The sequence below is a fragment of the Erythranthe guttata genome, chromosome 12 (assembly GCF_056151865.1).
Source record: "Erythranthe guttata isolate IM_541 chromosome 12, IM_541, whole genome shotgun sequence".
Classification (NCBI taxonomy): Eukaryota; Viridiplantae; Streptophyta; class Magnoliopsida; order Lamiales; family Phrymaceae; genus Erythranthe; species Erythranthe guttata.
The window spans coordinates 11,120,750-11,148,589 of NC_142544.1; the positions used below are offsets into that span (position 1 = coordinate 11,120,750).

At 37.3% G+C, this 27,840-nt stretch overlaps 1 protein-coding gene, 2 non-coding genes and 1 pseudogene across 3 annotated transcripts; 3 read left to right on the forward strand and 1 right to left on the reverse strand.

The window, feature by feature from the left end:
• Window positions 1-89: 89 nt before the first annotated feature.
• LOC148766444 (uncharacterized) lies at window positions 90-698 on the reverse strand (annotated as a pseudogene).
• A 1,422-nt stretch (window positions 699-2,120) lies between these two features.
• Window positions 2,121-2,209, forward strand: LOC148766445 (small nucleolar RNA snoR116). Its single transcript, XR_016035159.1, has one exon. It is a non-coding gene; the product is annotated as a small nucleolar RNA snoR116 (small nucleolar RNA).
• Window positions 2,210-2,799: 590 nt separating this feature from the next.
• On the forward strand, window positions 2,800-2,899 carry LOC148766446 (small nucleolar RNA SNORD96 family). The gene has a single exon (XR_016035153.1). It is a non-coding gene; the product is annotated as a small nucleolar RNA SNORD96 family (small nucleolar RNA).
• Window positions 2,900-16,268: 13,369 nt separating this feature from the next.
• LOC148766447 (uncharacterized) lies at window positions 16,269-21,804 on the forward strand. The gene is made up of 3 exons (XM_088827289.1): window positions 16,269-16,374; window positions 19,120-19,225; window positions 21,413-21,804. Exons 1-3 carry the CDS (start codon window positions 16,269-16,271, stop codon window positions 21,783-21,785), a joined length of 585 nt encoding a protein of 194 aa, XP_088683415.1. The 3' UTR covers window positions 21,786-21,804.
• The last annotated feature ends 6,036 nt before the right edge of the window (window positions 21,805-27,840 follow it).

The following is a 27,840-nucleotide window of genomic DNA, read 5'->3' on the forward strand; positions in this document are numbered from 1 at the left end:
TATAATATATAATATATAATATATAATATATATAATTAAAAAAAATACACCAGCTCGCGAAAAAAGAAAAAGAAAAAATAAGCCGGAAATCATTTTTCCATAAGCCATCTTTCACTGTAATTCCTTCAAGAGGAAAAAGAAAAAATAAGCCAGAAGTCAAAAATAAAAAGTAAAATATAGAGCATAGAAAAAAGTTTAGTATATAATTAAAAGCTCACATTGGGTTTAATGATTTAGCCAAACAATGAAGAGGAGTATTGTTTTTTGCCCATCAAGAAACAAGAAATCGATGGACCACATCGTAGAATTCTGAAATTTCATTAAGTTGCTTTCTTTCATGGTCATTAATAGTGTTCTTTACCTTTCAATAGTAGAATCCCACATCTCATAAACCAAACGAAGGCATGCCCTGTCCGTGTCACAAACTCTAAGCATGTCACACATGGGCGAAGTGAGGCTAGAATGTAACTAATTTTTTTCCCACCAATCTTTATCTTACACTATATCACGAACGAATTTAGCTTTGTTTTATGATAGTCTGTCCATTGATCATTCACAATCAGTTCTTGTAAAGGACGCATGATTAGCTTAAGTCTTTTGATCATGATAAGAATAGAGGCAAATCGAGTCTCGACAATTGCAAGCAACTTTAAAGTGATAAATTGTTTGAACATAGCCAACCTCATTGAATGATTCATTATGAATTTCTTTTTATTTGCACAACATCGGCATGAACAATGTTGATCCAACTACACATGTCATATGTCTCTTGATTAGATTCCATATTTTTAGCTGAACCTTTATTTTTCCATGCCAGAGTTAGAGTATGAACAAAACAAGGAGTCCAATAACTGAGGGGATACAAGCCTTCTATTATTTCACCAGCAGCCTTAGTAATAACTTGGACAACCTTTTTCCATCCCCCTTATTGATGAGTTCTTTTAATAGCTTTGCAATAAAGTGTTTATCTTTTACGTCACCAGAACAATCAACAACTTTGGTAAACAACGGACCACAATCTGAAACAACAATAATATTGACCAAATGCCTCATTTGTGGATCACTCCAACCATCACTCACGATTCTAATCTTCTTTTCAGACCTAATGCTCCTAATAAAATCCAGTGTTCTAAATAGCGGTCGTGGCGGTCGATATATCGGCCGCCATATCGGTATCGGTTATAAACATTTACGGTTTTGTTGAGGCGGTTTGGAACATCGGTTTTTTACGGCGAGGCGGTTTGCGGCGGTTTTTTGGCGGGTCAAACTGATATATCGGTCAACAAATCGGTTTTTTTTTTTTTTTTTTTTTTTTTAAATTAAAATTAAAATGAAAATATGTTTTGATTTTTTGTTTTTCTCCAATTCTTTCAACTTCCAAAACTAAATCAAGTACTACTCCGCAATTTATGCTTTGTTGTGTTTATATTAATTGTTGATGCGAAAGACTTGCGTAGTATTTGTATTTCGTAAGAATCTTTTATTATATTATGATTTTATTATTTTTTTAAATTTTTATTATTTATTGAGTAATTAGAATTATATAATAACATATGAATGATAGGATAGAATTATGTTTAAATATTCTTTTACATATATTTTAAGTGTTTACAAATAATATTTAGAAATATATTACACTATATTTAAAAATCGATATATTTCCGATTTATCTCCGATAAATCACCGCCGCGCCGATTTATCGTGTGGCGGTCCCTAACCGCCACGTACCCGATAACCGCCTTTTAGAACCTTGATAAAATCTAACAACCTATTAACGCAATACATTAGCATTACTTGGGCCAATACACAAATAATGAAAACTCGAAAGCGGCAGCTCACAACTCCGAAATCCAGAATTAGGGTTTCACCGTCTCCCTATATATACACACACAAACACCTCCCAACATATATTAAATTATAAACACATCAAATCCTCCTCCATTAGCACTCAGCCGATTGAAGCTTTCTATCAAATACACACACTTTTCTCTCTCTACAAAATACTTTACACTCACTGATGTATAAAGTTCTGCTATTTCTGAGGTCTCTTCCTTCCAAATCTATATTTTTTTAAAAATTATATTTAATATTTAATTCATTTTTTTTAAATAGAAAAATAAAGGCAGTGATGTCATAATTATTGCCATCAAACTTTGAAAGCATTATTAATGGGGCTTGTTGATGCAAACAAAACATAATTCCTGAGCCTTTTTTTTTTATTTAATTTAATTTGAAATTATTGTGAAAAAGTAAGATCTGGAATAAAAAGGCAACAAATTAGAGTCACTGATGCGCCAAAAAGTAATAATGGTGTAAATAGCGCTGTACGTTGCCGAGATTGAATTGGTGCTGATATTCTGGCATTGGCTTCTCTCTTGTTTTGCCTGTGCATTCATATGCTCCCACATTCATTTTTTTTTTTTTAATTTATTAATTTAATTTCGAATTTTTATAAATTTAATTATGTAAATTAAGCTACGTAGGGTTTATTATTGGCGGCTCTGGATATTTCTGTAATTTGCGGTGATTCACAAAAAGTATTGAGGCGAGCTGAATTTGTGTTCGTATGACTCAATTGTGAAGAAATCGTCGCTAGAAAAAGCCTCTGTATTTGTTCTTCGTCGAGATTTTGAATTTCCGAAGGTAATTATTTGGAGGCGTCCTCATATCCTATCGCCTTGGGTAGCCGGTTGCGGCTATGATCTCTTGGGATTGGCCATGAGAAAGACATTTTCTCTCTCTAGAATTCATTTTTTTTTTATGATTTGATTTTTATGAATTGATTTGTTTGATGAATTTTAGCCTGTGATGAGAAACACATATAAAACACACCATCTTTCGGGACTTAATGGCCTTCGTAAGAAGTCCTTGCTGATTTTATTCTGCAATTCTGAGGCTTATTTAATATATATATTTTTGATTGTGGTTATTATATATTTTTCCCTCTCATCGACACTATTTTCTTGGTTTAAAGGATTTTTCTCACTACAAATTTCAAACGGATTTTCTTTGTTGCAACCATTCTCAATATCGTTTGAAATATTTTCAAGAGACCTTTGGCGCTGAATTCTTCCAACTGTAACTCCAGTCTTCGGATAGATGCTTGAGTGGATTTCATAAATTCTTCAAGGACGGAGTTCAAATAACACTGCTGAACAGTGGGTCCTCGTGGCGTGTTGGTGTATGTGTTCCAATAACTGCCGTTGGTGTTATCTATGAAATTATTCGCTTTTGGTGCATACCAACATTGGTTGGTGTAATGATCTCCACCACAGATTGAACAAAGTGACGGCATATTATAGCTATTTTGGAGGTATTCGCCAGACAAAAGCCATTCATATCCCGTTTGAGGTGCGCGAAAATTGTAACCTGACATGTAACTAAAGAAAAAAATTAAAACGTAAAGATAAAAGAAAAAATTAATTTGGGTGAATCGTGAAAATTGTTCAAATTTAGAGCTAGAATAAAATAAATAATTAAAATATTCCCTGGCAACGGCGTCAAAAACTTGGTGTAATACCTACACGCAAGTGCACGTATCGTACAAATAATATAGTGGACTAAAAGTCCGGATATCGAACCCACAGAGAATATTTAATTATCTAATCCTAAACGCTAAATTCTACCAATTGTTATCAAGCCCACCATACACAGTCGAATTTAGAAGAATTAACTAGATTAAATTAAATTAAAAAGCAAATTAAAACGACAAAGCAAGAAAGCAAATTAAACACGAAGGTTTATCAGAGTAAACAAGCCTATGATTTTATTCTTCCCCCTATGTGATTATTATTTCCCCAATTCTTTCAATTATGCAATCAATTAACCCGGATTATTAACCTGAGATGCTAAAATAATCATAACCCGTTTCCGCGTGTATTACGATTCTAATACTCTAGATTCAATTACTATATTCCTATGCAATTAATTCTCGAACACAACATTAAGCACAAATCTCAATAATGGCTACCTAAGAGATTAACTATATTCCTATGTTAATACCACAAAGGCTCTTCTACCACAGTTCTAATTATTAACCCGATCTTCCGATTCATGCGATTAACAATAACATAAACTGAAATGATTTGTGCAGGCCAAAATTAAACATTCAGGCACATTTTTTACCATTTTTCAAAAAACAAAAAGTAAAAAAACTCAAAACTCTCTCAACCTTTCGATTTTCTTTCGCAAAGCCCGTGCAAATCGTCAACAGATCGGAGGTAATTTTTACGTTTTTACGATCCTCTTGTTATGTAGATTACGAATCCGGAAAAAAAAAACGAAAAAAATCACACGTTGGCCTGCTCGTGTGAATTTACACGAGCGCATCCACTGTGCTCGTGTAAATCCACACGAGCAGGCATTTTTATTATTTTTTTTTTATTTTTTTTAATTGCTCGTGTAAAAACACACGAGTGGTTGCAAAGTGCTCGTGTGAAATCACACGAGCAGTTTGCAACCGCTCGTGTGTTTTTACACGAGCAGATTATTATTAGTTTTTTTTTTTTTTTTTTTTTGATTTATAAGATGCTCGTGCAAAAACATGCGAGCATTTCAACAGTGCTCGTGTGAAATCAGATGAGCACTGTTGAAATGCTCGTGTGTTTTTGCACGAGCACAAAAATTTAATTTTTTTTTTTTTTATTTTTTTTATTTTTAATTGGGTAGGAATAGTACAAAAGATAAATAGTTATGGTAAAAAGGTAAAAAATCATGGTAAAAAAGTGCCTGAATGTTTAATTTGGCCTGCGTATATCACCACCCTAACATAAAAGCACATAAGTTGATCAAGTTCATGAACTTAATAAAACAAGTAGAAGAAATAATCCGGAATTAAAACTTGCATAAAATCATAGAACTGGGTTCATAAATCCCACACAGGGTTCCAAATAAAATCCTAGAAATAAGAAATTTAGCTACTCATGATTAAAGCAAAAACACAAATAAAATAAGTCATAAACGATAAATCTATGCTTAGAGTCTTCGAATTCTTCGTCTTCGTTATTGCTTTTGTTGCTCTCCAAATTGCGTAAAAAGATATCCCCAATTGTGTGCTTGGGTTGGTCTTATATATGGTGAAAAACTTGGGGAAGAAGGCAGTTTCCTTGTGCAATTAAAATCCCTTTACTGCGCAGCTTCGGAGTCTCAGACGGGGGTCCCACAATTTGAACTAAAACTGGGACGGGGGTCCGAGCTTTAAATCTTCAGAATTTTGATTTTTTCATTTTTGGCCCATATTTTCTCCAAAATTGCAGTTTTGACCCCATACTTTTCCAATTCTTTAATTTGTACCTAAAATACAATAAATCAACTTTTAAGCACCAATTATCGTTAAAACACACCAAAAGCTCAAATAAAAAGATACGATAAAGTGTAAAAATATACAGTTAACACACCCCCAAACTTGAACTTTTGCTTGTCCTCAAGCAAAATAACTCCGTTTTCAGAACTTGTAATCTACCAATAAACAAATAACTCAACTATAACATCTCATCACATAAATCAATGATCAACTTCGTTTTCAGAACTTGTAATTATAATGACAATTCTTAGGCATTCGCAAGCTCAAAATTCAACAACACTTAGTCACTCACCATTACCAAAAACAACAATTCATACAATTGCTTCAAGCATCCAATATTTGCAAATTAAAGATAGAAAAAATTTATACTTACATGCATATGCTTGACTCCAAATACTCACCAAATTATTCTACTCTACTAATATCGAACATTAAGCTATTGGGATCATTGAGGCTTTGTGGCTTCCAATTGTTAGGCTCTTTGGTTCGAGGTAGGAAATATGGGTATATGTGGCTATTATTCTTGAATGGAGGTGATTACGCCAAAATTTGAAAGATAGGCGTTTGAAACAATGAATTCACCTTTAAGGACTTTAATAAACTCGATTCTTAAGAGTTCAAAAGTCTCCACTTTTGCTCTTAAGACAATGGATCGAGCCTTCAAAACAATTCAACAACTAGTCCTTATTTCTCCCTTCTAGTCTCTTCTTCTTCTCTTCTTCTCTTTTTTTTTTTTTTTTTTTTTTTTTTTATAATATATATATATATATATATATATATATATATATATATATATATATATATATATATATATATATATATATATATATATATATATATAGAAGCATATATATTTATCTCTTTTTTTTTTCGAAGAAGAAGAAGTACCTTATAAAATTTTTCGACCGAACTTCAAGGGTTAATTTTTAAGAATCTCCACCTATTCTACCTTACATATTGGCTAAAAGAAAGAACACCTTTTCTCCGAGTCTCAAATCAAGGTTCTAAGGATAATTTCGATAAAAAGGTCGGCTTGAAAGGCTCAAACGGTTCAAAGAAGGCCCAAATCATATCTCAAATCACTAAATACTCAATACTTCGTATCATAAATTTCCTAAGGTGAGTTTTAAAACCGAACATATCATGATCTAGCACAAATTAATTCCAAATTTAAAATACAAAACATTCAACCAAAGCAATGCACAAAGTGTGATTCCTAGCAATAATTCGTTTCTAAGTTCCGTTGAATCGAAAGCTAAACAAACATCAAATCCTTATCACACAAAACAAGCAATCTCATCATCAAACATTGATCATCTCTCATCATCATAAATCATCGATGCATTCGACTCAAGCAATTTTTTTTTTATATGCCGGAAAAACGAGAAAAAGCAATAAAAACGAATAAAACCTAATGCATGCAAACTAAAACAAATAAGCACAAAAACATGTTTTTCACCCCCAAACTTAAAATTTTCGTTGCCCTCAACGAAATTAGCACAGAGTTTAAGAATAGAAAACACCTGATTTAGTCGGAGTCGATGTGATCGGGGTGCTCCTCCCTAGCTCTCTCACGCTCGTCCTCATTGGGCGTTGGCACTTTTCTTTCCCTTTCCCTTCCCTTTGAAAGATGATACTTTGCTCGTGCGGCCTCGTTTGTTGGATGACATAGTTGGGAGAGCGGTTGGAATAGATTCGGTGAGAATTGGTTGACAATCGAACTCAAAATTTGGTTGGAGCAAATTGTCGAACACCTTGTGGGCGTGCCTTGAAAGAGTAGATTTTGGAGAATTTGGTTCGATTCTCTAGCCTCCATTTGTGTGTGGGAGTTTGAGAGAATGAAAGAGGAGGGCTTAAGAAAAAATGGGGGGAAAAATCAAAATTTTTAAAGTTAAAACGCCCTAAAAATGTTCGGACGGCCGTCCCGGTTTTGTGCTGATTTTCGGACGGCCGTCCGAAGTTTTTTTTTCTTACTGGTTTTGGGACGGCCGTCTGGACTCCCCGATCATGTTTTCGACCCTGAAAAGTTAAAATTCAAATAAACTAATTAGAATGCATGCCTATGACAATAAAAACGAAACGAAAAATTAAAGAAAACTACGAAAAACAATAAAGCTCGGGTTGCCTCCCGAGAAGCGCTAAATTTTAAGTCTTCAGCCGGACTTTGCTTCTTGAAATTGTTATGTCCAATCCAAAGCCTTGTAGATTGCGCATCGATCCATGAACTTTGTAACTTCAATTGCAACCGATACAGGGATATGATTGCAAAATGTCAGGGTCCACTTTAGCTTGTAATCTTTCTTGGTTGTAATCAATCGGTATGAAGCCAAGATGGGATCTTCATCACCCGCTCCCTCAAATTGGTACACAAAAACCTCACGTCCGCGTATAACCTCCACTGCAAACACATTCGTTTTCTCATCAACCTCTATTGATGCCTTCAAAGCCACGTCGGGAACAATGATAAGATCCTCAATTTGAATATTTGCACTAACCACATCCATCTCCTTCTTCTCTTGTTCCGAGACATCTTTGGAGTTTAGCTCGATTGCATTGTCAGATTCATCATCCTTAAGTGTCTTCATAATTTCTTTTTCCCTCTCATCGACACTATTTTCTTGGTCTAAAGGATTTTTCTCACTACAAATTTCAAACGGATTTTCTTTGTTGCAACCATTCTCGATATCGTCTGAAATATTTTCAAGAGACCTTTGGCGCTTGAATTGTTCGAACTGTAACTCCAGTCTTCGGATAGATGCTTGAGTGGATTTCATAAATTCTTCAAGGACGGAGTTCAAATAACACTCCTGAACAGTGGGTTCTCGTGGCGTGTTGGTGTATGTGTTCCAATAACCGCCGTTGGTGTTATCTATGAAATTATTCGCTTTCGGTGCATACCAATATTGGTTAGTGTAATGATCTCCACCACAGATTGAACAAAGTGACGGCATATTATAGCTATTTTGGAGGTATTCGCCAGACGGAAGCTATTCATATCCCGTTTGAGGTGCGCGAAATATGTAACCTGTCATATTTTGTACTGATGGTGGATGTGGAATTAAGACTACTAGAAGAAGAATTCATTGCACAATCAAAATGAAAAAGTAACACTCTACATACACCAAATCACCATGTATTCTCTAATCAGTAGTCATATTCCAAGAAAATAAATTAGCATGCTCAATCCCATTAGTCCATTAGGACCACTACCGATGGAAAAAAAAATATAAATTACCCTAGCCCATGCGATGAAAAATAACAAAAAAGAAAAGAATAAAACATAAAGGCTTCATTATTCAATGAAATTTAATTGAAAGGCTAAGTAAAATTGGAGAAGAAACTAACCAAATCGCAGAATAAAACCACTCGTCCTTGCTTCTCGTGTCGTTAGTCATTGTCGCCGTCGCACGTAGCCACTTCCCGTCTCCATCGCCGCTAGGGGTTTGGAATTTTGGGTGGAATCTCAAAGAAGACAAAGGAACATGTTTTACATAATACAATGAAAAGAGATCGCATAATTTTTATTAAGGATTTATTTTAAAACGTAAAACAAGCGTGTTCAAACTTTTTAAAATTGCGGATACGGCCCGACACAAGTGGCCTACTTTTAGTGAAATTATAACACGGGCCAACATCGGTGGCCGAGCCGTGTCTAGGCATTTCCGAGTGTCCAGGGTGTCGAATACGAGGAGTCTTCACCATCTAGAGGTGTCAGTGCAGTACATGTGGTTAGTTATTCGTACAATGTTTCGAAGCGTTTTGAGGCTCAATTTCATTTTGTTCCGATGAACAATATTTTGGGTAACTTTTTTGAGAAGCATAGTAATATTTGTTCATATTTTTGGAGAACATAAAAGAAAAATACAGCAGTTAAATCATGTCTAATTTTTTTTTTTAAAACAAAAAAAAAAAGGTCACGTCTAAAGACCAAAAGTGTTCCTATCATACATAAAATTAATAGTTTTTATTCGTAATTTACCTCTCCACGTTTTTCTTATTTTATTTTACTAATTTAACTACCTTTTAACCGTGGACGCGTTTTTTAGTAAATTTTGCTTAAATTAAAGGGGCTTGCTATTGTCAGTGCGGTTTTTACCAGTTGCAGTGCAAAATATTCATTTTTTTTACTTTTCCAAATCTTATCCAAATACCCTCTCAAACACTCTCAACCTTTTATTCTTAAAATTTATCAATTTTAGTAATTTTTCGACCAATATCAGTTAGAGCACAAGTATTATCGACATGGATGACAACGACTTCGATTTTGAGGTGAAAATACACGTTTTTTGTTCGTTTCCAACGTTTTTTACACATTTCGTGTTATAACACACGAAATATATGCTTTCATTTCGTGTAACACTATACGAAATATGTATTAAAATCGTTTGTTGTTTGTTTCGTATACAATCATACGAAATTCAAGCTTTCATTTCGTGGTAAAAACTACGAAATGCAAGTTCTTATTTCGTGTGTGTTTACACGAAATGTAGCTTACATTTCGTATGTTTTTCTACGAAATCCCTTAAATATTGTCTTTTAATTTTAAATATTTATGCAGGAACTAAGAGAACAATCTCACGATCATAGTCACTTCTTTGAACGTGGTATTGTGTGTGATAGTAGAGAAGCGTTAATTATGTGGGCAAAAGACACAACAATTAGTCATAATCATCGACTGATTAATCATTGTAAATCAGAAAAATATCATGTTTTAACGTGTGCAACATATCAATCTGGACGACACGTACTATTAAAGAAACATTCTTGTCCGTTCAGGTTAATTGGCAAAAAATCAACGGAGGATGGATTATGGCGATTGAGTGTGAGTAATGGTAATCATAACCATCTGCCGGGTATTTGAAAGTTTAACTTATGTTTAAATTTGTATTTGTTTTAATTTTGCATTCAAACTTATGTTTTGGAATATTTAAATTTGTAACGTTGTGTTTTGCATTTTATATGTTTAACCTATGTTTTTGGAATGATTAAATTTGTAAGGTTGTTTAAATATGTACTTTAATTGCTTCAGTTGTACGTAGTTTCTAAATTCAAATCATAAAACTAGTGAATTAAAATACAAAACAACAAACTAGTAAATTTTAAATAGTTCGTAATAATAATAAAAAAAATTAGTAAAATAATTAGTTTATAATAAAAATAAAAATAAATTATTACATTAAATAGTTCCTAACAATAATAAAAATGCATAGTCCTAATAATAATAAAATAAACTTTAAAATTAAATAGTTCATAAAAATACATAACTGGCAAAAAAGACCGATAAACTACCGCCTCGCTCTCCTCGGCGGCTGCACCTCATGATCGTCGTCGTCATCGTCGTCGTCGTTGTCGTTGTCATGGTCGATGCCAATATATCGGGCGGCGGGCTGCATAATATCTCCAAGATCGGCACGTAGATCGGCAAACTGCTGCATCCAGTCCTGTCCAGTGCTCCTGGTGATTGGGTACAGTGCACGTACTATCTGGTAATAAGCCGACTGATCTGGTGGCCTCACATTCTCTCGATGCACTGGAGCCGGGCCTACGTCGGGGTTGTTGATCTTCGGATGGGTCCGATCGGTGTACCACTCCATGTAGTGCTCGTCGACTTCCCCCGTTGTCGTGCCGTCCTGTATGCGTTGGCACAAATGGAATGAGCCTGGACCATGTCCCACATCCCACCCGGAAATGGGTAGTTGACTTTGTACGATGTACCTCCTTTGGGACCGCGTGAACATGGCTCCATTGATGGAATCAAGCCGCGCGGTATATCATGAACCCACCCGAACTGTCGGACGCAACGATCAGGCATATACGGCTCTACGACCCACATGTACTGGATCGTGCCATGATACAACGTACGAGGGATACTCTCGTGTATATCCCGACCATACGGTAGCCACTCGACCTAAAATAAAACAATATAAATACATAAATCAAAAAATTCATATTTAAACAAACTACAAATATAAATACATAAATATAAAAGACTTACATCATCCGCTGTCATATTGTCGAGTAAACCTCGAATATGCTCGAGCGTGCCCGCTTTTGGCGGCGCGTTCCACCTCTTGCATCGAGGCTGAAACTCACGGTAGCGCTCGCTCTCCTCCGGCGACTGGAATCTCGGGAAATACTCGTATATCCAGCACTGCAATATTTTATTTAAAGATATTAAAATTTATTAAAATATATTAAAATTTACAAAATATATTAAAATTTATTAAAATATATTAAAATGAACAAAATAAGTTCAAAATATATTAAAATTTACCTGAAGAAGGGTGGTGCAACCCGCCAAGCCCCTCGACTGTGCTCGACTGCATATACCCAACTTTCTGTATAGATTGGCCAAACAGGCCGAACCCCACGAATACGTGCCGACCTGATCAAGCACTGAATCCTCGAGCACGTGCATATACCACAGTTTCACTCGATCACATGTCTTGTCGGGGAATAAAATAGATCCGAGGAGAAACACCAGGTATATCTGAACTCGGCGTCTCATGGGCGTGTCGGGCATCAACAACTGTCCCTGTAACATCCTCCATGTGGGGCCCCCATGCTTCCATGACTCGTCAATCTCCTCAAACTCGAGGTTTAAGGCCTCGGACAGCAAATACACGCAGTTTGTCCGCTCGATGACCTCGTCGTACCTAGGCGCGGCCACCCGTCCCTCCACATTGGCACCTAGAATCATCTGGACATCGTGGAGAGTGATAGTCATCTCTCCCCACGGCATATGGAAGCTGTTCGTCTCCGGCTGCCACCGCTCCACGAATGCAAACAACAGCGGAGTATCTAGGCCCGGTAAATAACATTGGGCTAGGGGATACAAACCGGTCATCCGCAGAAAATGCTTGTCTACGGATACATCTATGCCTTCTAGGGCAGCTGCTATCTTCTCGTAGTTGAATTGGTTCAGGGAGTTGATACGGGACTCCACTCGTCCAACCGGACGTTCCTGGAATCATTTATTTAGAAAACATATTAATTAATCAACTATAAAAATATTTTAATAGAAGATACAAAAATTATAATATTAAAATTAAAACAAGTAATTAACTTACTTCTCCCCTTCAAATATATGCCGCTACGTGCGACTTGAAACTCGGTATCAAAGACGGATCCCGCGGGCCACCGGGAAATGGACCATCTAGCACATCCGGATTGAATCGAGTATGAGGTCGACCACCACGACCTCCACGGCCCCGTCCTCGGCCTCCACGACCTCTACGACCTCCACGAGCTACAACCTCAGTCTCGTGAACGGGGTCCACAGCATCCTCCTCTTCCTCCTCCTCCATAGCACGAGAAGACCCAACATCGGGATGTGGAACTGATGATCTGGCTTCACCAGCTCTCTCAGCCTCTCACCTACGTCGTGTAGACATAGTCATGCGCTCGCGCTCGCGCTCTTGATGTTCAGCCTCTTCACGAACTGCTCGCATAATTGCACTTGATTTCCCTTTGCCTGCCATCTGTTAAATAAAACACTATTAACATCAGTCTAAATAATAATAATAAATAAAATAAATCTTAAAAAAAAAAAATGAACCGTGCTATTTCACTGTCATTTCGTGGACAAACACAAGAAATTAGTGCCTCCATTTCGTGTAAGAACATACGAAATACAAGCACTAATTTCGTGTGCTTGTCCACAAAATGACAGTGAACAGCCAAAACACATACGTTTCGTGTACAATTATACGAAACAAAAGTTTACATTTCGTGAGAAATCTCACGAAATGTAAGCTTGTGTACGTGTAATTGTACACGAAACGTAAGAAAAACAAACAAATACGATTATTTCGTGTAAAAACTCACGAAATTAGCCCCTTAATTTCGTGAGTTTCTACACGAAATGTAACTTTATTTCCGAAAACTTTCGAATGTTTTCAAAATACTCAAAACGTATAGATTTTCGACGAAATTTGTTAATATACTACTATAAAAACATTGGATCAATGATTTCGAGTTCGAATTTTACCTTAAATCGTTGTTGAATTGCTCGTTTAATCCGCAAGAACTCGAAGAACCTTGGATAGGGTTTGAGAGAATTTTGAATTTTCTTAAGAAAAGTTACAAATGAAATAAAGTCGCACTGCAAGCCGGTAAAAGTTATTCTATGAATAGCATTTCAGAAATTAAATATAGAGATCAATCAGTAAATTCACTTTAGTCCAACGTCATAAGAGCTCGTTCAAGTACCACTATAAAGTTCTACCACTAAATATTACTGGTTAGTAACACGTTAGGTTGACAAAATTCATATATATTCAAATCCGCTACAAAAATTAAAGTCCGCTCATAAATGCTATTATTTCATTACATTAGTAGCACTCATCCCCTAAAATTAATTTAATAGGGGAGGACTAAACAAATAAAATATAATTTTTTCTTCAACCTACATGTTAATTTTGTTATATAAAATATTTTATAGACAAATCACGTATAGTACCAGAATTTAAAAGATTTTATACAAGATCCAATCCATTGAATTGAACATCTTATTAACTAACTAATTAGTAAAGAATTAATCCAATCTTATCTAAATCAAAACTAATCTGATATAGTTAACTGTAAAAGCCCTTAGTAATATTCAACGAAAGAGCTAAAATTTAAAATTAGAGTCCATATAGGTTGATGGCTGCTCCCCTAATAGGTTTTTAAGATTTTAGCAGAAAATAATATATATATATATATATATATATATATATATATATATATATATATATATATATATATATATATATATATATATATATATATATATATATATATATATATATATATATATATATAAGATTTAAAAAAAAAATGTTGGAAATGTAATGTTTAAAAACCAATTGGTGAGAAATTTATAAATTTTTATTCTCGCCATTACGGAAATTTTGTTGATGTTTTAGTAAATTAATCATTCTTTCATTTAACTAATAAGATATATGTATAAACATATATACAATGAATAAAATTAAATAATATTAAAGTAAGAGAGACTCATATCTTTTTAATTTTCTTAGGGCCCTGAAAATGGCAATACTTATTTTAATTGGGATGAACTAACAAAAATTATAATAAACGATCGGATCGAATGACTCATTTTGAAAAAAATTAACTTTAATTTGACTTGGCTTACTTGTTAATTATATTGAGCTTATCATGCTATATATTTCATTAGTTTCTTACTCTTTCTTGATTAATGGCACTCAGTTTGGATATGTGCACCCAATAAGAGGTCTTCACCAAGGCACTCCTTTTTTCCCATATCTTTTCATCATTTTTGCTGAAGCTTTAATTTCCATGGTACAACGAACGGCTGGTGAGGAACGACTACATGGAGTCAAAATCGTCCCATTGGCTTCGGTAGTTACTAACCTATGTTTTGAAGATGACACCCTCTTTTTATGTGAAGCTAACAGGGTGGATGCGGGTGTACTGAAACATATTTTGAACGAATATGCACGAACCACTGGGCAAGAAATTAATTTTGAGAAATCGACGATGGTTTTTAGTCCATCAACTTCTTCGGAGGTAAAGAATCATATTCATCATAATTTAGGATTCCAAGTCGTTGATTGCAACGAAAAATACCTTGGTATGCCAGCTTCCATGGGCCGAACGCGAAAGGCGGTTTTTAGTTTTCTCAGGGATCGAGTGTGGGCGAGAATCAAAGGTTAGGGTGAGAAGCAATTGTCTAGGGCGGGAAAAGAAGTGCTAATTAAATCCATCCTCCAGCCTATTCCTTCGTACATAATGAGTTGTTTTCTAATTCCTCAAGGACTTATTCAAAATTTATAATCAACAATAAAAAGGTTTTGGCGTGGGGATGGGAAAGCTCGTGGAATGGCGTGGATGTCATGGGACAAAATGTGTAAGGCAAAGGCTATTGAGGTTATGGGCTTTAGTGACTTGCACAGTTTCAACCTAGCTCTCTTGGCAAAACAAGCATGGAGATTGGTGATGCAACCGAATCTTCTATTCACTCGAGTTTTCAAGGAAAAGTATGTTCCACAGGGGGGATCTTTATTCGGCGAGCATTGGAACTCGACCCTTTGCCACTTGGTGAAGTATTCTTACGGCTATGCCGTATTTAAGGTACTCGAAGTAGAATTTGAGACGAGACTAGTACCTCAATTTGGGAAGAACAATGGCTTAAGGATGAGACTTCTTTCAAGGTGATCACACGAAGACCGATTTATAATGGTTTTCCTTATAAAGTGTCAGACATAATTGATCAACCAACTCGCTCTTGGAATATTTCGCTGATCAATTCTACATTTTGACCAATCGATAGAGATCGGATCCTTGCAGTCCCAACTGGCAGTACATATGCAAAAGACAAGATGATATGGCAATATACGACGAACGGATATTTTTCTGTTCAGACTGGCTACCATTTAACTTTGGCAATGCGGCAGCAGACATAATTAATGAGAAATAGAGGTGCAAAATCGAATAGTGGAACTCACATAGTGAATGGAAAGAGATTTGGCAACTTCCTATTCCCCCAAATGTTCGTTTATTCATGTCGAGAGCATGTTTATACATCTTACCTAATTTTGCAGAGCTTTATAGTCAGAAAGTTATACAGTCTCCTCAATGCCCTCCGTGTGGACAAGTAGTGAGACTACATTACACGTTAATGAATGCAGAGATCTTAGTAAGGTTTGGGAAGCTCCTCCTTCCAATATTTTCAGTTGTGTAGATGTGGATCGATGTGGTGCTGGTTTGACTATCTCAAACATCATCTTAGCTCGGACCTTGTTTCACTCGCGGTGATTATCATGTGGTAAGCATGGAATAATAGAAACATCGAAGTACATGGTGACAATCTGCCATTGACGAGCGAGCTGACTAGCTGGAGCATGTCCTTCACAAAGGCTTTCCGCAACGCGCAAAGCCCAGCTACCGTGGTCGAGAAATAACGCACCCGAGCTCCTGGCTTCCATCTCAGACGGGAGTCATGAAGGTTAATGTCGATGCCGCTTTCCCCGAAGACAAGGATTATTTCTCAACCTCGCTGGTGGTGCGGGACTGGAATGGAAATTCATTTACTGGAAAGCACGGAAGTATCTTGGCAGGACACAAGTTACTGATGGTGAAGCTCGGGCAATAGTAATGCACTGGATTATGCAACTACGAAGGGTTGGAGATCGATTATGATTGAAGGAGACAATATCATGTTGATGTAAGTTAAGGATCTGAGAAAATGAAAGATATTCTTTCCTTTATAGTTTATATGTAGCATAATTATATCTTAATTATAGAGAGATTTGTGGAGTTAATTGCACACACCCCCTATGAAAAGTCTAATTACCGGAAAAGTGCATGTATTAAAAAAATTATCATATATCCCCCTATGATGGACTGTATTTAGCCTCCCCTTATCCATATAAAAGTCGTTGACTGTTGTGAAACTACTAAACTACTCAAACATATTCAATAGAGAATATGTATGATTATCAATATGAATAATAATATTAGTATCAATATGAGAATCGGTATTAATATCAATACTAGTACAACATTAGTATTAATATTAGTTTTGTATTTGACATCGTGCATCGTACCGGTGAAATACTAGTTATATAATACGCAAGCATACATGTGCAAAATGGTCAAACAAAAATGGAGCTAGGTGCTATTTAACTTTATTATATTGAGTTAATTGCACACACCCCATGTGAAAAGTCTAATTGCCGAAAAAGCCCATGTATTAAAAAAAATATCATATACCCCCCTCTGATGGATTGTATTTAGCCTACCGCCCCCTTATCCATATCAAACCCGACTGTTGTGAAACAACTAAACTACCCCTAAAAAAGATAAAGCAAAAAAATCTCCACCCAAAAAAATATGCCCAAAACCAATTTCTTATGTTTATATTTCTGAATTATTATTTTTATTTTATATCTTTTAATAAATTTTAATTTTTAGTTCTTTTAGTTGGAAGTTTATGAAATAAAATATGTATTAAATATAAATAAAACTTAAAGATGTCATATTAATTATTTCATGTTATAAATGTTTTTTGTATTTTTTCGAACAATTTTTTAAACTTTATTTGTAACGAAATTTATAATATATTTATTTTTATTTTTATAAATATTATATATTTCTTTAATTTGTAATTATAAAAAAAATTAAAAAAATATATAAAAAAGAACTCAAATATAAATTAAAAAAAACAAAAAAAACATATTAAATATAAAACCCAAAAAAGAAAAAGTAAGAAAAAAAGTCATCTTCTCGTTTCCCATCCTAAGCCTGCTCCTCCTCAGCCATTCACCATCTCCGCCGCCTCTCTCTCTCTCTGTCTCTCCTCTATGCTCGAAGGAATGGTTCAAATCAATGACAAATTCCTGTTCAATTGAAGCCTTCTGCTTTGATTCCGCCATTAATCGACGAAATTTATTCTGCAACTTCTTCCCCATTCTTCTACGTTTCGGCGAGAAAAAAAATTGTCAAATTAAAGAACTAAGGATTGAACAGAATCTTAACCACTGTTTGGGGTTTCAAGGACTCGTTTCTAGAGATAATCATGGCCTCGCTTCCCCGGTAACTTTTTAGATGACATTAACCGACGGTGTCGCCGTGTCGGCGACTTGGGGTTGCTACAGAAGGGAGGGGAGGAGCGATGAAGGACAGAGAAGTCCGAATAGTGGTTTCCGGTCATGAACGGAGCCGATGAGAAAAGGATAGGGGAAAAAAGAATGTTACTGTGTGTTTTGAGTTTCAATGGGAGAGAGGGCTTTATTGAAACTATGAGGGACTGAATTAAAAATTTTGAAAACTTCATTTGGGACTTGCAAAAATTTTGGGGTGAATGTATAATTTTTGAAATTTATGATTAAGAGGGTATTTATGTATTTTCAAGCTGAAAAAACACCCCTAGTCGCATAAGTGGCGAGTGCATTGCACGATCATGGATTAGGGGGTTTCATGTCGTTAACTAAATTTTGTAGGGGGGTAAATGCTAATACTTTTAACACAAGGATTTTCCCGACAATTAGACTTAACACAAGGGTACCGCTTGCTAAGACCTCGAGATTTGTGCTTAGAATAGGAGTACATCTCTCTATATATTGTAACCAAAAGATTGTAAAGAAATACAATGAAATATACACTACGTTTTTTACATGGTATCACAGCCGCCACAATTAAATCAATGTTTTTTTTCCCACCCATGTAAGAACCCCCAAGTGCACCCCGATCCGGTGCTTATGAATTGGATATTTACGACCCTTACAACAAGAGTTGAAGAGGCCTTCACAAGGGTACAAACCCCATCTCTGACTAATGAACCCTCAGCTGCTCCGATTGGAATAAAATTGGATGGGACCAAGTATGCTCTTTGGTCTCAAGTGGTGAAGATGTATATCTCCTGTAAGGATAAATTGAGATATATCAACGAGGATATTCCCCAACCATCTTCTACAAATCCATCCTTTCGTATGGCGCACAGACAAAGCCATAGTCAAAGGATGGCTGATTAATTCTATGGATAACACTTTAATTGGAAATTTCATTTGTTTCTCGACGCCCAATAAGTGTGGGATCCAATTACTACCACATACTTTGACGGGAGTGACACGTCTCAAGTATATGACCTCCGACGTCTTGTTTCCCACCTTAAGCGAGGAGGGGGGTCACTTGAAAACTATTAAAACGATCTTCTAGGGCCTATCGTGAGAGATCGATCTTCGACGTCAAAACCCTATGGAGTGCGAAGTGGACATCCATAAATTTAACACGATTATTCAAGAAAAACGTGTTTATATTTTCTTGGATGGCTCGATGATAGATTTGACAAGATTCGGGGGGACGTTTTGCAAATGAAACATTTCCGACAGTCGCGGAAGCATATGCTCACGTTCGTCGTGAAGCAACTCGTCAAGGTGTCATAAACAATATGTTAGAGTAGGTGACCAACAAGCCAACTTGTGGCTGTGGTCTTTTCATTTATTATTGTAATAAACAAACCTTTTCGTATTAATGATAAAACACCTTGCCATTCTATATCTTTGTTCCTTTGTCACAAGCATAGATATAGTCATTACAGTTATTACAAGTACTAGTAATTGATCGTTAGGATCGTGAGATATTTACTTTAGTGTTATAACTGTTAAACGTGTTCCTAGTCGAAGGGTTACGCCACCAATGAGGGTATCGTCATTTCCCATTAAGAGACTAGCACTTAGTGTATGTGTACTTCATCTCATCAGTAAACGGTATTGTGATATCGGCATGCATGAGTGGGTGCTCGTAAGTTGACGAGTTCACTGAACTCCCTCACCCTAGAAATCTCTAAGTGGTTCCCAATAATCGAGTAGAGATATCTATGGTATAGTTGTACACCATTAGTCCTTATGACCTAGACATCACCGTGACTTCACTAGAGGACCAGCTGTATCGTGACCTGTCCCTGAGTTCCACCGAGGACCATCCCAAGGGCCAGTGTTCGTGCAGTCCGAAATCTAGTGGGAGGTCTGTGCATTGTAGTCGGGGATTCGATCGCTAGAATAGTCTTGGATGTCCTGTGTGTTCTGAAAGTTTGTAATCATTCTAAGTCTCTGGCCAGAGCTGACTAAGTGATGATTAGAGAATTCGATTCTCTAAGTCATGCACGTGACGATTACAACACTTAGAACGATCGCACCGTCATCGAACATATAAAGAGGTCTCGATGAACCAATGCCTCTAGTTCGATCGGGACATATGAATCGAAGGGACCGTACTGTACGTTAACTATATCTGAAGGTTCTTGCAGGCACTTCATTTGTATCTAGGGAATCATGACGCGTAGTTGCTAGAAGCCAATCTTGATTCGTTGGGTGATTAAGGTGAAACGAGCTTCATCTTAATCGTAACTCTAAGGGACGAGTTTTGACCACAAAGGGTTGTGGGCCCACGGCTAGTTTACACCTGAACCATCGAGGGTCACACTGCTCGTGCACATGAGATGTTTGAATGAACGATCAAACGTAAAAATGTTTTATCTTTGCATTATTGGAAGTCAATATGATTGGGTCCAACATTCGTAATTTGGAATTATGAATGAGAATAAGAAAACGAAAAGAATAGGCGAACATCTTAGTGAACTTTCTAAATCGGGAAGTATCCAAATTTAGAAAGTGCACTAAATTAAGGTTTCCACTTTTAGAAAGTTGGATATTGAGAATTGGCACTCATAATGACAAGGACATTATAATGATTCCGAAAATGTAATCGTTACGATTTTCCGATCATTGAATTGAGAGAGACGAGCGGGTAAAAGAACTAACGAACTTAAGTTGTTGGGCCCGGTCCAACTTAAGCCCGTTAGGGTTTTATACGAGAAACTATAAATACTTGATTTATAGGTCTTGCACAAACACACAACTCACACACTAACCCTAGCCGCTCCCTCTCTCTCGGCCGTTCTCCCCCCCTGCGGCCAACACCGTCGCTGTCGCCGCCAACTCGCCGGAATCGGCCACTCCTTGGCCGATCCTATAGGTAGTTTTTTTTTTCTCTTTTCTTTTCTTCCGTTTTATTCTAACTACTTCGTGTCTAGTGCCACATTTTAGTAGATCGAAGTATACGAGGTGAAATCTGAGAGGAGAAAGATCGAAGAATCGAGGAGCTGCCCCACGATCGTCACCGCCGTCGATTGCGTCGTCGCCACCGCCGCTCGCGCCGCCGTCGCCGTCGCTCACCACCGATGCTCCCGGATTGCACGAATTGGTTTCCGTGGAAATCTAGCTTCGCTTAGTGCGCCTACCTCACGCTTCAAGAGGTAGAGTTTTGAATCCATTGTCGTTCGATTCGGTTTTATTTAAATTAAATATGCATGTTCGTTTAGTAATTATATTGTATGATTTTATGTGATTACATGAAATTGATAATTTACTACGAGCATGATTATTTGATTTAACGCGAGCATGTTAGTTGATTTAATTCCGATTAAATAATTCGCATGTATGTTGTTTTTAATTTCGCTGGAAGCGCAAAGGCAATTAATTGTTTTCAATTATCGGGCATTTGTTTATGTGTTTTAAATTTTTTTAATTCACATAAAATTTTTGTTTTCCGCTGCGTACACGTGTCCGATTCCCAACACAATAGTGGTTCAGAAATTTCTATACCTGGTACTGTTCTCGCCAATAAGGGTCTTCAACTCGGTCCCATAAATGTTGTTCGCCCAATTAAGACGAAGCCACACCCCTGCACTAACGGTGTAAAATTATTTCACTGTGGTGATTCAAAGGACACAAAGGAGGTGTGTTTTAAACTACATGGCTACCCAGACTGGTGGCATGACCTCCAAGCCAAGAAACGACGAGATGGTGGATCATCGGAGGAAGGAACAGGTCGTGCTGCTGTTGCGAACGCATCTCCACATCTTTCTTTCACACCTCCATTACCATATATTCCAGAAGCAGATAAACAAGGTTCTGTTTATTCTACTTCATCTGATTCAAGTTCTGCAGATCCTTAGTCGCAAGACTCTGGACCTACCGACCATTTGACATTAATTGTTGCGGATTTCTCGAGCAAATCATTACCTCGACGATTTTGTATTGCCAATGCAAATGGAACACTATCTTCAGTCACGGACGCGGACACAGTGAATTTTTTGCCTACCTTACCTCTACTTAATACACTACTTGTTCCATCTTTATCACACAAGCTTATTTCTGTAAGTCGAGAAGCGAGTGATCTCAACTGTATTCTGCTTATGTACCCCACATTCTGTCTTATTCGGGACATTGTGACACATGAGATTATTGGGCTTGGTACTAAGATGAGGGATCTCTATTATACGGATGAATTTAATGTATGTGCACACCAGGCAACACATTACCGAGATGTCTGGGAAAATGAGGCTCGACATTGGCACAATCGTTTAGGTCATCCGTCATTTTCTTATATGCGGCATTATTTCCAGATTTGCTCTCCAAATTACCAATAAATGCTTTAAAATGTGAGACATGTATTTTGGCTAAAAGTCACCGAACTATATTTCACTGAACTCCATTTTGTTTAATTCAATGATGTATGGGGTTCGTCACCAGTTACTACTGTTAGAGTAGGTGACCAACAAGCCAACATATGGTTGTGGTCTCTCGTATTTATTATGGTAATAAACGAACCTTTATTCGTATTAATGATAAAAGACCTTGGCATTCTATATCTTTGTCCCTTTGTCACAAGCATAGATATAGTCCTTACAGTTATTACAAGTACTAGTAATTGATCGTTAGGATCGTGAGATATTTACTTAAGTATTATAACTGTTAAACGTGTTCCTAGTCGAAGGGTTACGCCACTAATGAGCATATCGGCCTTTCCCATTAAGACTAGCACTTAGTGTATGTGTACTGCATCTCATCAGTAAACGGTATTGTGATATCGGCATGCATAAGTGGGTGCTCGTAAGTTGACGAGTTCACTGAACTCCCTCACCCTAGAAATCTCTAAGTGGTTCCCAATAATCGAGTAGGGATATCTATGGTATAGTTGTACACCATTAGTCCTTATGACCTAGACATCACCGTGACTTCACTAGAGGACCAGCTGTATCGTGACCTGTCCCTGAGTTCCACCGAGGACCATCCCAAGGGCCAGTGTTCGTGCAGTCCGAAATCTAGTGGGAGGTCTGTGCATTGTAGTCGGGGATTCGATCGCTAGAATAGTCTTGGATGTCCTGTGTGTTCTGAAAGTTTGTAATCATTCTAAGTCTCTGGCTAGAGCTGACTAAGTGATGATTAGAGAATTCGATTCTCTAAGTCATGCACGTGACGATTACAACACTTAGAACGATCGCACCGTCATCGAACATATAAAGAGGTCTCGATGAACCAATGCCTCTAGTTCGATCGGGACATATGAATCGAAGGGACCGTACTGTACGTTAACTATATCTGAAGGTTCTTGCAGGCACTTCATTTGTATCTAGGGAATCATGACGCGTAGTTGCTAGACGCCAATCTTGATTCGTTGGGTGATTGAGGTGAAACGAGCTTCATCTTAATCGTAACTCGAAGGGGACGAGTTTTGACCACAATGGGTTGTGGGCCCACGGCTAGCTTACACCTGAACCATCGAGGGTCACACTGCTCGTGCACATGAGATCTTTGAATAAACGGTCAGAGATAAAATAGTTTATCTTTGCATGATTGGAAGTCAATATGATTGAGTCCAACATTCGTAATTTGGAATTATGAATGAGAATAAGAAAAGGAAAAGAATAGGCGAACGTGTTAGTGAACTTTCTAAATCGGGAAGTTTCCAAATTTAGAAAGTGCACTGAACTAGGGTTTCCACTTTTGGAAAGTTGGAAAATGAAAGATGGCACTCGTAATGACGAGGAAATTATAATGATTCCGAAAATGTAATCATTGCAATTTTTCGGTCATTGAATTAAGAGAGACGAGCAAGTGAAAGTACTAACGGACTTAAGCTGTTGGGCCCGGTCCAACTTAAGCCCGTTAGGGTTTTATGCAAGACATATAAATACTTGATTTATAGGTCTTGCACACACACAACAAAAACCCTAACCCTAGCCGCTCACGCACTCTCTCTCTCTCGGCCCTCTCTCCTCGGCCACTGCGCCGCCGTCGCCGGAGCTTCACCGGAATCGGCCATTCATTGGCCGATTGTTTCGGTATTGTTTTTCCTTCTCTTTTTCTTCCGTTTTATTCTAACTACTTCGTGTCTAGTGCCACGTTTTAGTAGATCGAAGTATACGAGGTGAAATCCGAGAGGAGGAAGACTGTAGATCGAAGAATCGAGGAGCAACGCACGAGCCGAAGCCGCACGCTGCCCCACGCGCCGCCCCGGAAGTCCGCGCGTGAAACTCACGCGCCGCCGTGGCTGATCCGCCGCTGCTGCCGCTGCTTTGCTGCTGCCCCGATTGTACGGATTGGTTTCCGTAGCAATCTCGACTTGCTAAACGCTCCTACCTCACGCTTCAAGAGGTAAATAATCGAAACCCTAGTTTCGATTTGAATTTCGTTTAAACCTATGTATATGTATTCATGTTTGTCTCGTATGATTTTATGTGATTATGTGAAATCGATTTAAATCATTGCGAGCATGTTATTTGGTTTAAACGCGAGCATGTTAATTGGTTTAAATTCGATTAAATAATTAGCATGTATGTTGTTGTTTAATTTCGCTGGAAGCGCAAAGGTACGCAATTAATTGATTAATATTATCGGGCATGTACTTGTGTGTTTTAAAGTCGTTTAAATCACATTAAATTTTTGTTTTCCGCTGCGTATGCGTGCCCGAAACCCAACAGTGGTATCAGAGCTCGTTGCGTAATTAATTGCGTTGTATAATATGCTATGATTTTATGCATGTTCGATTTATTGAAGTAGTGATTGTCGTATTATGTAATTGGGAGTTTTCGTAAGTTTAAAATATTTTTGAAATATTGTTTGGAATTTTTCCAGCTTTAAAATTGTTTAAAATTGGAAAATCGGATCTGAAATTATTTTTTAAAAAACGTCGGTTTTTGTTGTTCGGATCGAACCGGTCGAACCGGCCGGTTCGATGGTTGTGTGCGATTTAGTTGACCGAATCCTAGTGGATTCGGGTCGGTCAGACCGGTTCTCGGTCCGACTGACCCGGCCCACTGATTTGGGTCAATTGGACCGGGCAGAATCGGACCGTTTCGGTCCGAACCGGTCAGACCGGTCGGCCGAACCGTTTCACTGAAAATAAAAAAAATAAAAAATTCAGATTTCTAAAATTAAACTTAAAACAAATTGATTTTAATTTTCGGAAAATTATTTTCAATTAATCCCAATTAGATAATTGGATCGACAATCATCTATTTTAGTAAATAGGTGTTAGATTAATTAAATTAATTTAAATTGTTAAATTGATTTCAATTAATAGAACACATATATAATATTGATTATAGTTCAACTTAATTAGTAGTACCTCAACATTATTTGAATGATTTATGCTAGTTGAGGTTCTATAATTATTTTGAAAAACCCGATAATTAATTAATGTAATTAATTATATAGTTAGGTCGTATGTTCCTCTTAGGATAATATGCGTTTCCATATACCTTTAGAGAACATAGATGTAGGAATCACATAGACCAATCCAAAACCTTCTGATGAGATAAAACATTTTAATAAAAATCCCTCATTCTTAATTTAATTAAGAATCATTTCAAGCTATAAAGAAAAACCCAATCTGTTGAGTTATTTCTTTCCTTCTGCCAACGGTTGGATTATGTGTAGCCCTTTACTATAGTGCAGTAAGCCGTGTTAGCGGGGAGTGCTATGGTAGAGTAAGCTGTAATTCAATTGACATAACGATGAAGGTAGCCATAGAAAAGGGTTATGTTGAATTAACGTGGTCGGCTAGATTAACTAGGGACTGCATTAGTTTGGCATAATCGAGTTCTATGAGCATCTTTGATTGGTAGGTTAGACTTGACACACGACGATTTTGATATTCGCGAGATTAACTTAGGTCATTATCAAGTGTGAGGAAAATTAATTTAGGGTCATATTGTGGATATGATTGATTGTGATCTACCTTTGGGCAAATATAATCGGGCTAGATTAACTACGGGTTATATTTGTCTATTGGACCTAAAGCCCATTAAGAAAAATCAGTTTTCTCGTTTGTCTACTAGAGGGAAGTGGAACTCGATAAAATTAGTGGGAGAACAATTAAATAACATAAGTCCAAACATTTAATTGTAACAATCATTTAACGCGAATCTCTAATAATCCTCTTCCCTATACCTCTCAGATAATCATGTCTAAGAATCCCATAATGTCAATCCTCGACAATAAACTCAATGGCCCTAATTACCTGGATTGGTTGCGTAGTCTTATGCTTGTGCTAACAGTTGAGGGGCGTCTCTATGTTTTGAACGAGAGGCTTCCCGCCACTATACCTGCCACATCGACTGGTGCTGAAAAGGAAACTTATGAAGCTTGGAAGAAAGATGACACACATGCTAGGTGCTATATGATAGCCGCCATGGAGCCCGCGCTTGCGAGGAAATATGAGTCTCACATGCATGCTTTCGATATAAAGGCTCATCTCGATAGCATGTATAGTGAGAATATTAGGGCATCGAGGTACATTGCTACAAAGGAGTTGATCACAGCGAGACCGCGCGAAGGGACTTCAGTCCACGAGCACTGTCTCAAAATGATCACTCTTCTTGAAAAGCTAGTGCATCTCGATGTCACCCTCCCGGCCGAGCTCTCGTTGGATTTGATCCTGTTGTCTCTTCCTAGTTCCTATGAATTGTTCATAGTGAACTTCAACATGAACAAACTAGATCCTCCCTTGGATTAGTTAATGAACATGTTGGTCAGTTTCGAGTCCACCATTAAGAAAGAGAAGTCTGTTCTCATTGCTGTTACTTCTAGAAAGAAGAGTTCTTCCTAAAAGAAGAAAAATGAAAGAGTTCCTTTTCCAAACAGCAAGTTCAAAGTGGGTGAAGGTAGTGGGGGCCCCTAAGGCGAAATTCAGCAAAACGTAAGGAGATAGATCAAAACCCCGCACAACTTTGGCACGCTAGATTAGGTCATGTCTCTTTAAGAAGGATGAACGATTTTGTTAGTGAAGGATTGTTCTCTTTGGAGGACGTGAAATCACTACAAACTTGTGAATCTTGCCTTAAAGGGAAAATGACCAAGTCACCCTACAAAGGGAAAATGGAACGAGCCGAGGGTCTTTTGGATTTGATCCATACAGACGTATGTGGTCCACTAAGTGTTAGTGCGAAGGGTGGATATAACTACTTCGCCACCTTTACCGACGATTATTCTAGGTATGGGTATGTGTACTTGATGAAGTACAAGTCTGAAACATTTGAAAGGTTCAAAGATTTTAGACATGAAGTAGAAAAGCAACTCGGACGAAGTATTAAGAAGCTGCGATCCGATCGTGGTGGAGAATACTTGAGCATCGAGTTCATTGACTATCTAAAAGAGAATGGGATACAATCCCAATGGACTCCACCGGGAACTCCTCAACTTAATGGAGTATCCGAACGTCGGAATCGAACTTTATTAGATATGGTTCGATCAATGATGGGGTTCACAAACTTACCGGCATACTTGTGGGGTCATGCACTCCGTACTGCCGCGTATTTGCTGAATAGAGTTAACACCAAAGCAGTTAAATCCACACCTTATGAACTTTGGCATTCCCGGAAACCCAATTACAAACATATTAGGATATGGGGTTGTCCCGCTTATGTGAAGCGATTAGTGGGAGATAAGTTGGATAGTAAATCCGACTTGTGCTATTTTGTGGGGTATCCCGAAGACTCGATGGGATACGAGTTCTACTATGTCAAAGAAGCAAAGACGTTTGTTTCGAGAAATGCCACCTTTTTGGAAAGGGAGTTTCTATCCGATAGAAAGGGCAACATGATAGAACTTGAAGTAGTTCAAGAACCACAAAGTGAAGTTCAAACGCAAGAACAAGTAATCGAACCAATACAACAAACCACTGATATACCTCCTGAACCTACGGTACGTAGATCCGAAAGAGTTCGG

Coding starts and splice junctions, on each gene's coding strand:
- LOC148766447 (XM_088827289.1), top strand. CDS start 16,269: ATGAAGGTTAATGTCGATGCCGCTTTCCCCGAAGACAAGGATTATTTC. Junction 16,375..19,119: donor ATTTACTGGAAAGCACGGAA/GTATCTTGGCAG, acceptor AGATTTGACAAG/ATTCGGGGGGACGTTTTGCA. Junction 19,226..21,412: donor GTCATAAACAATATGTTAGA/GTAGGTGACCAA, acceptor CCAACACAATAG/TGGTTCAGAAATTTCTATAC.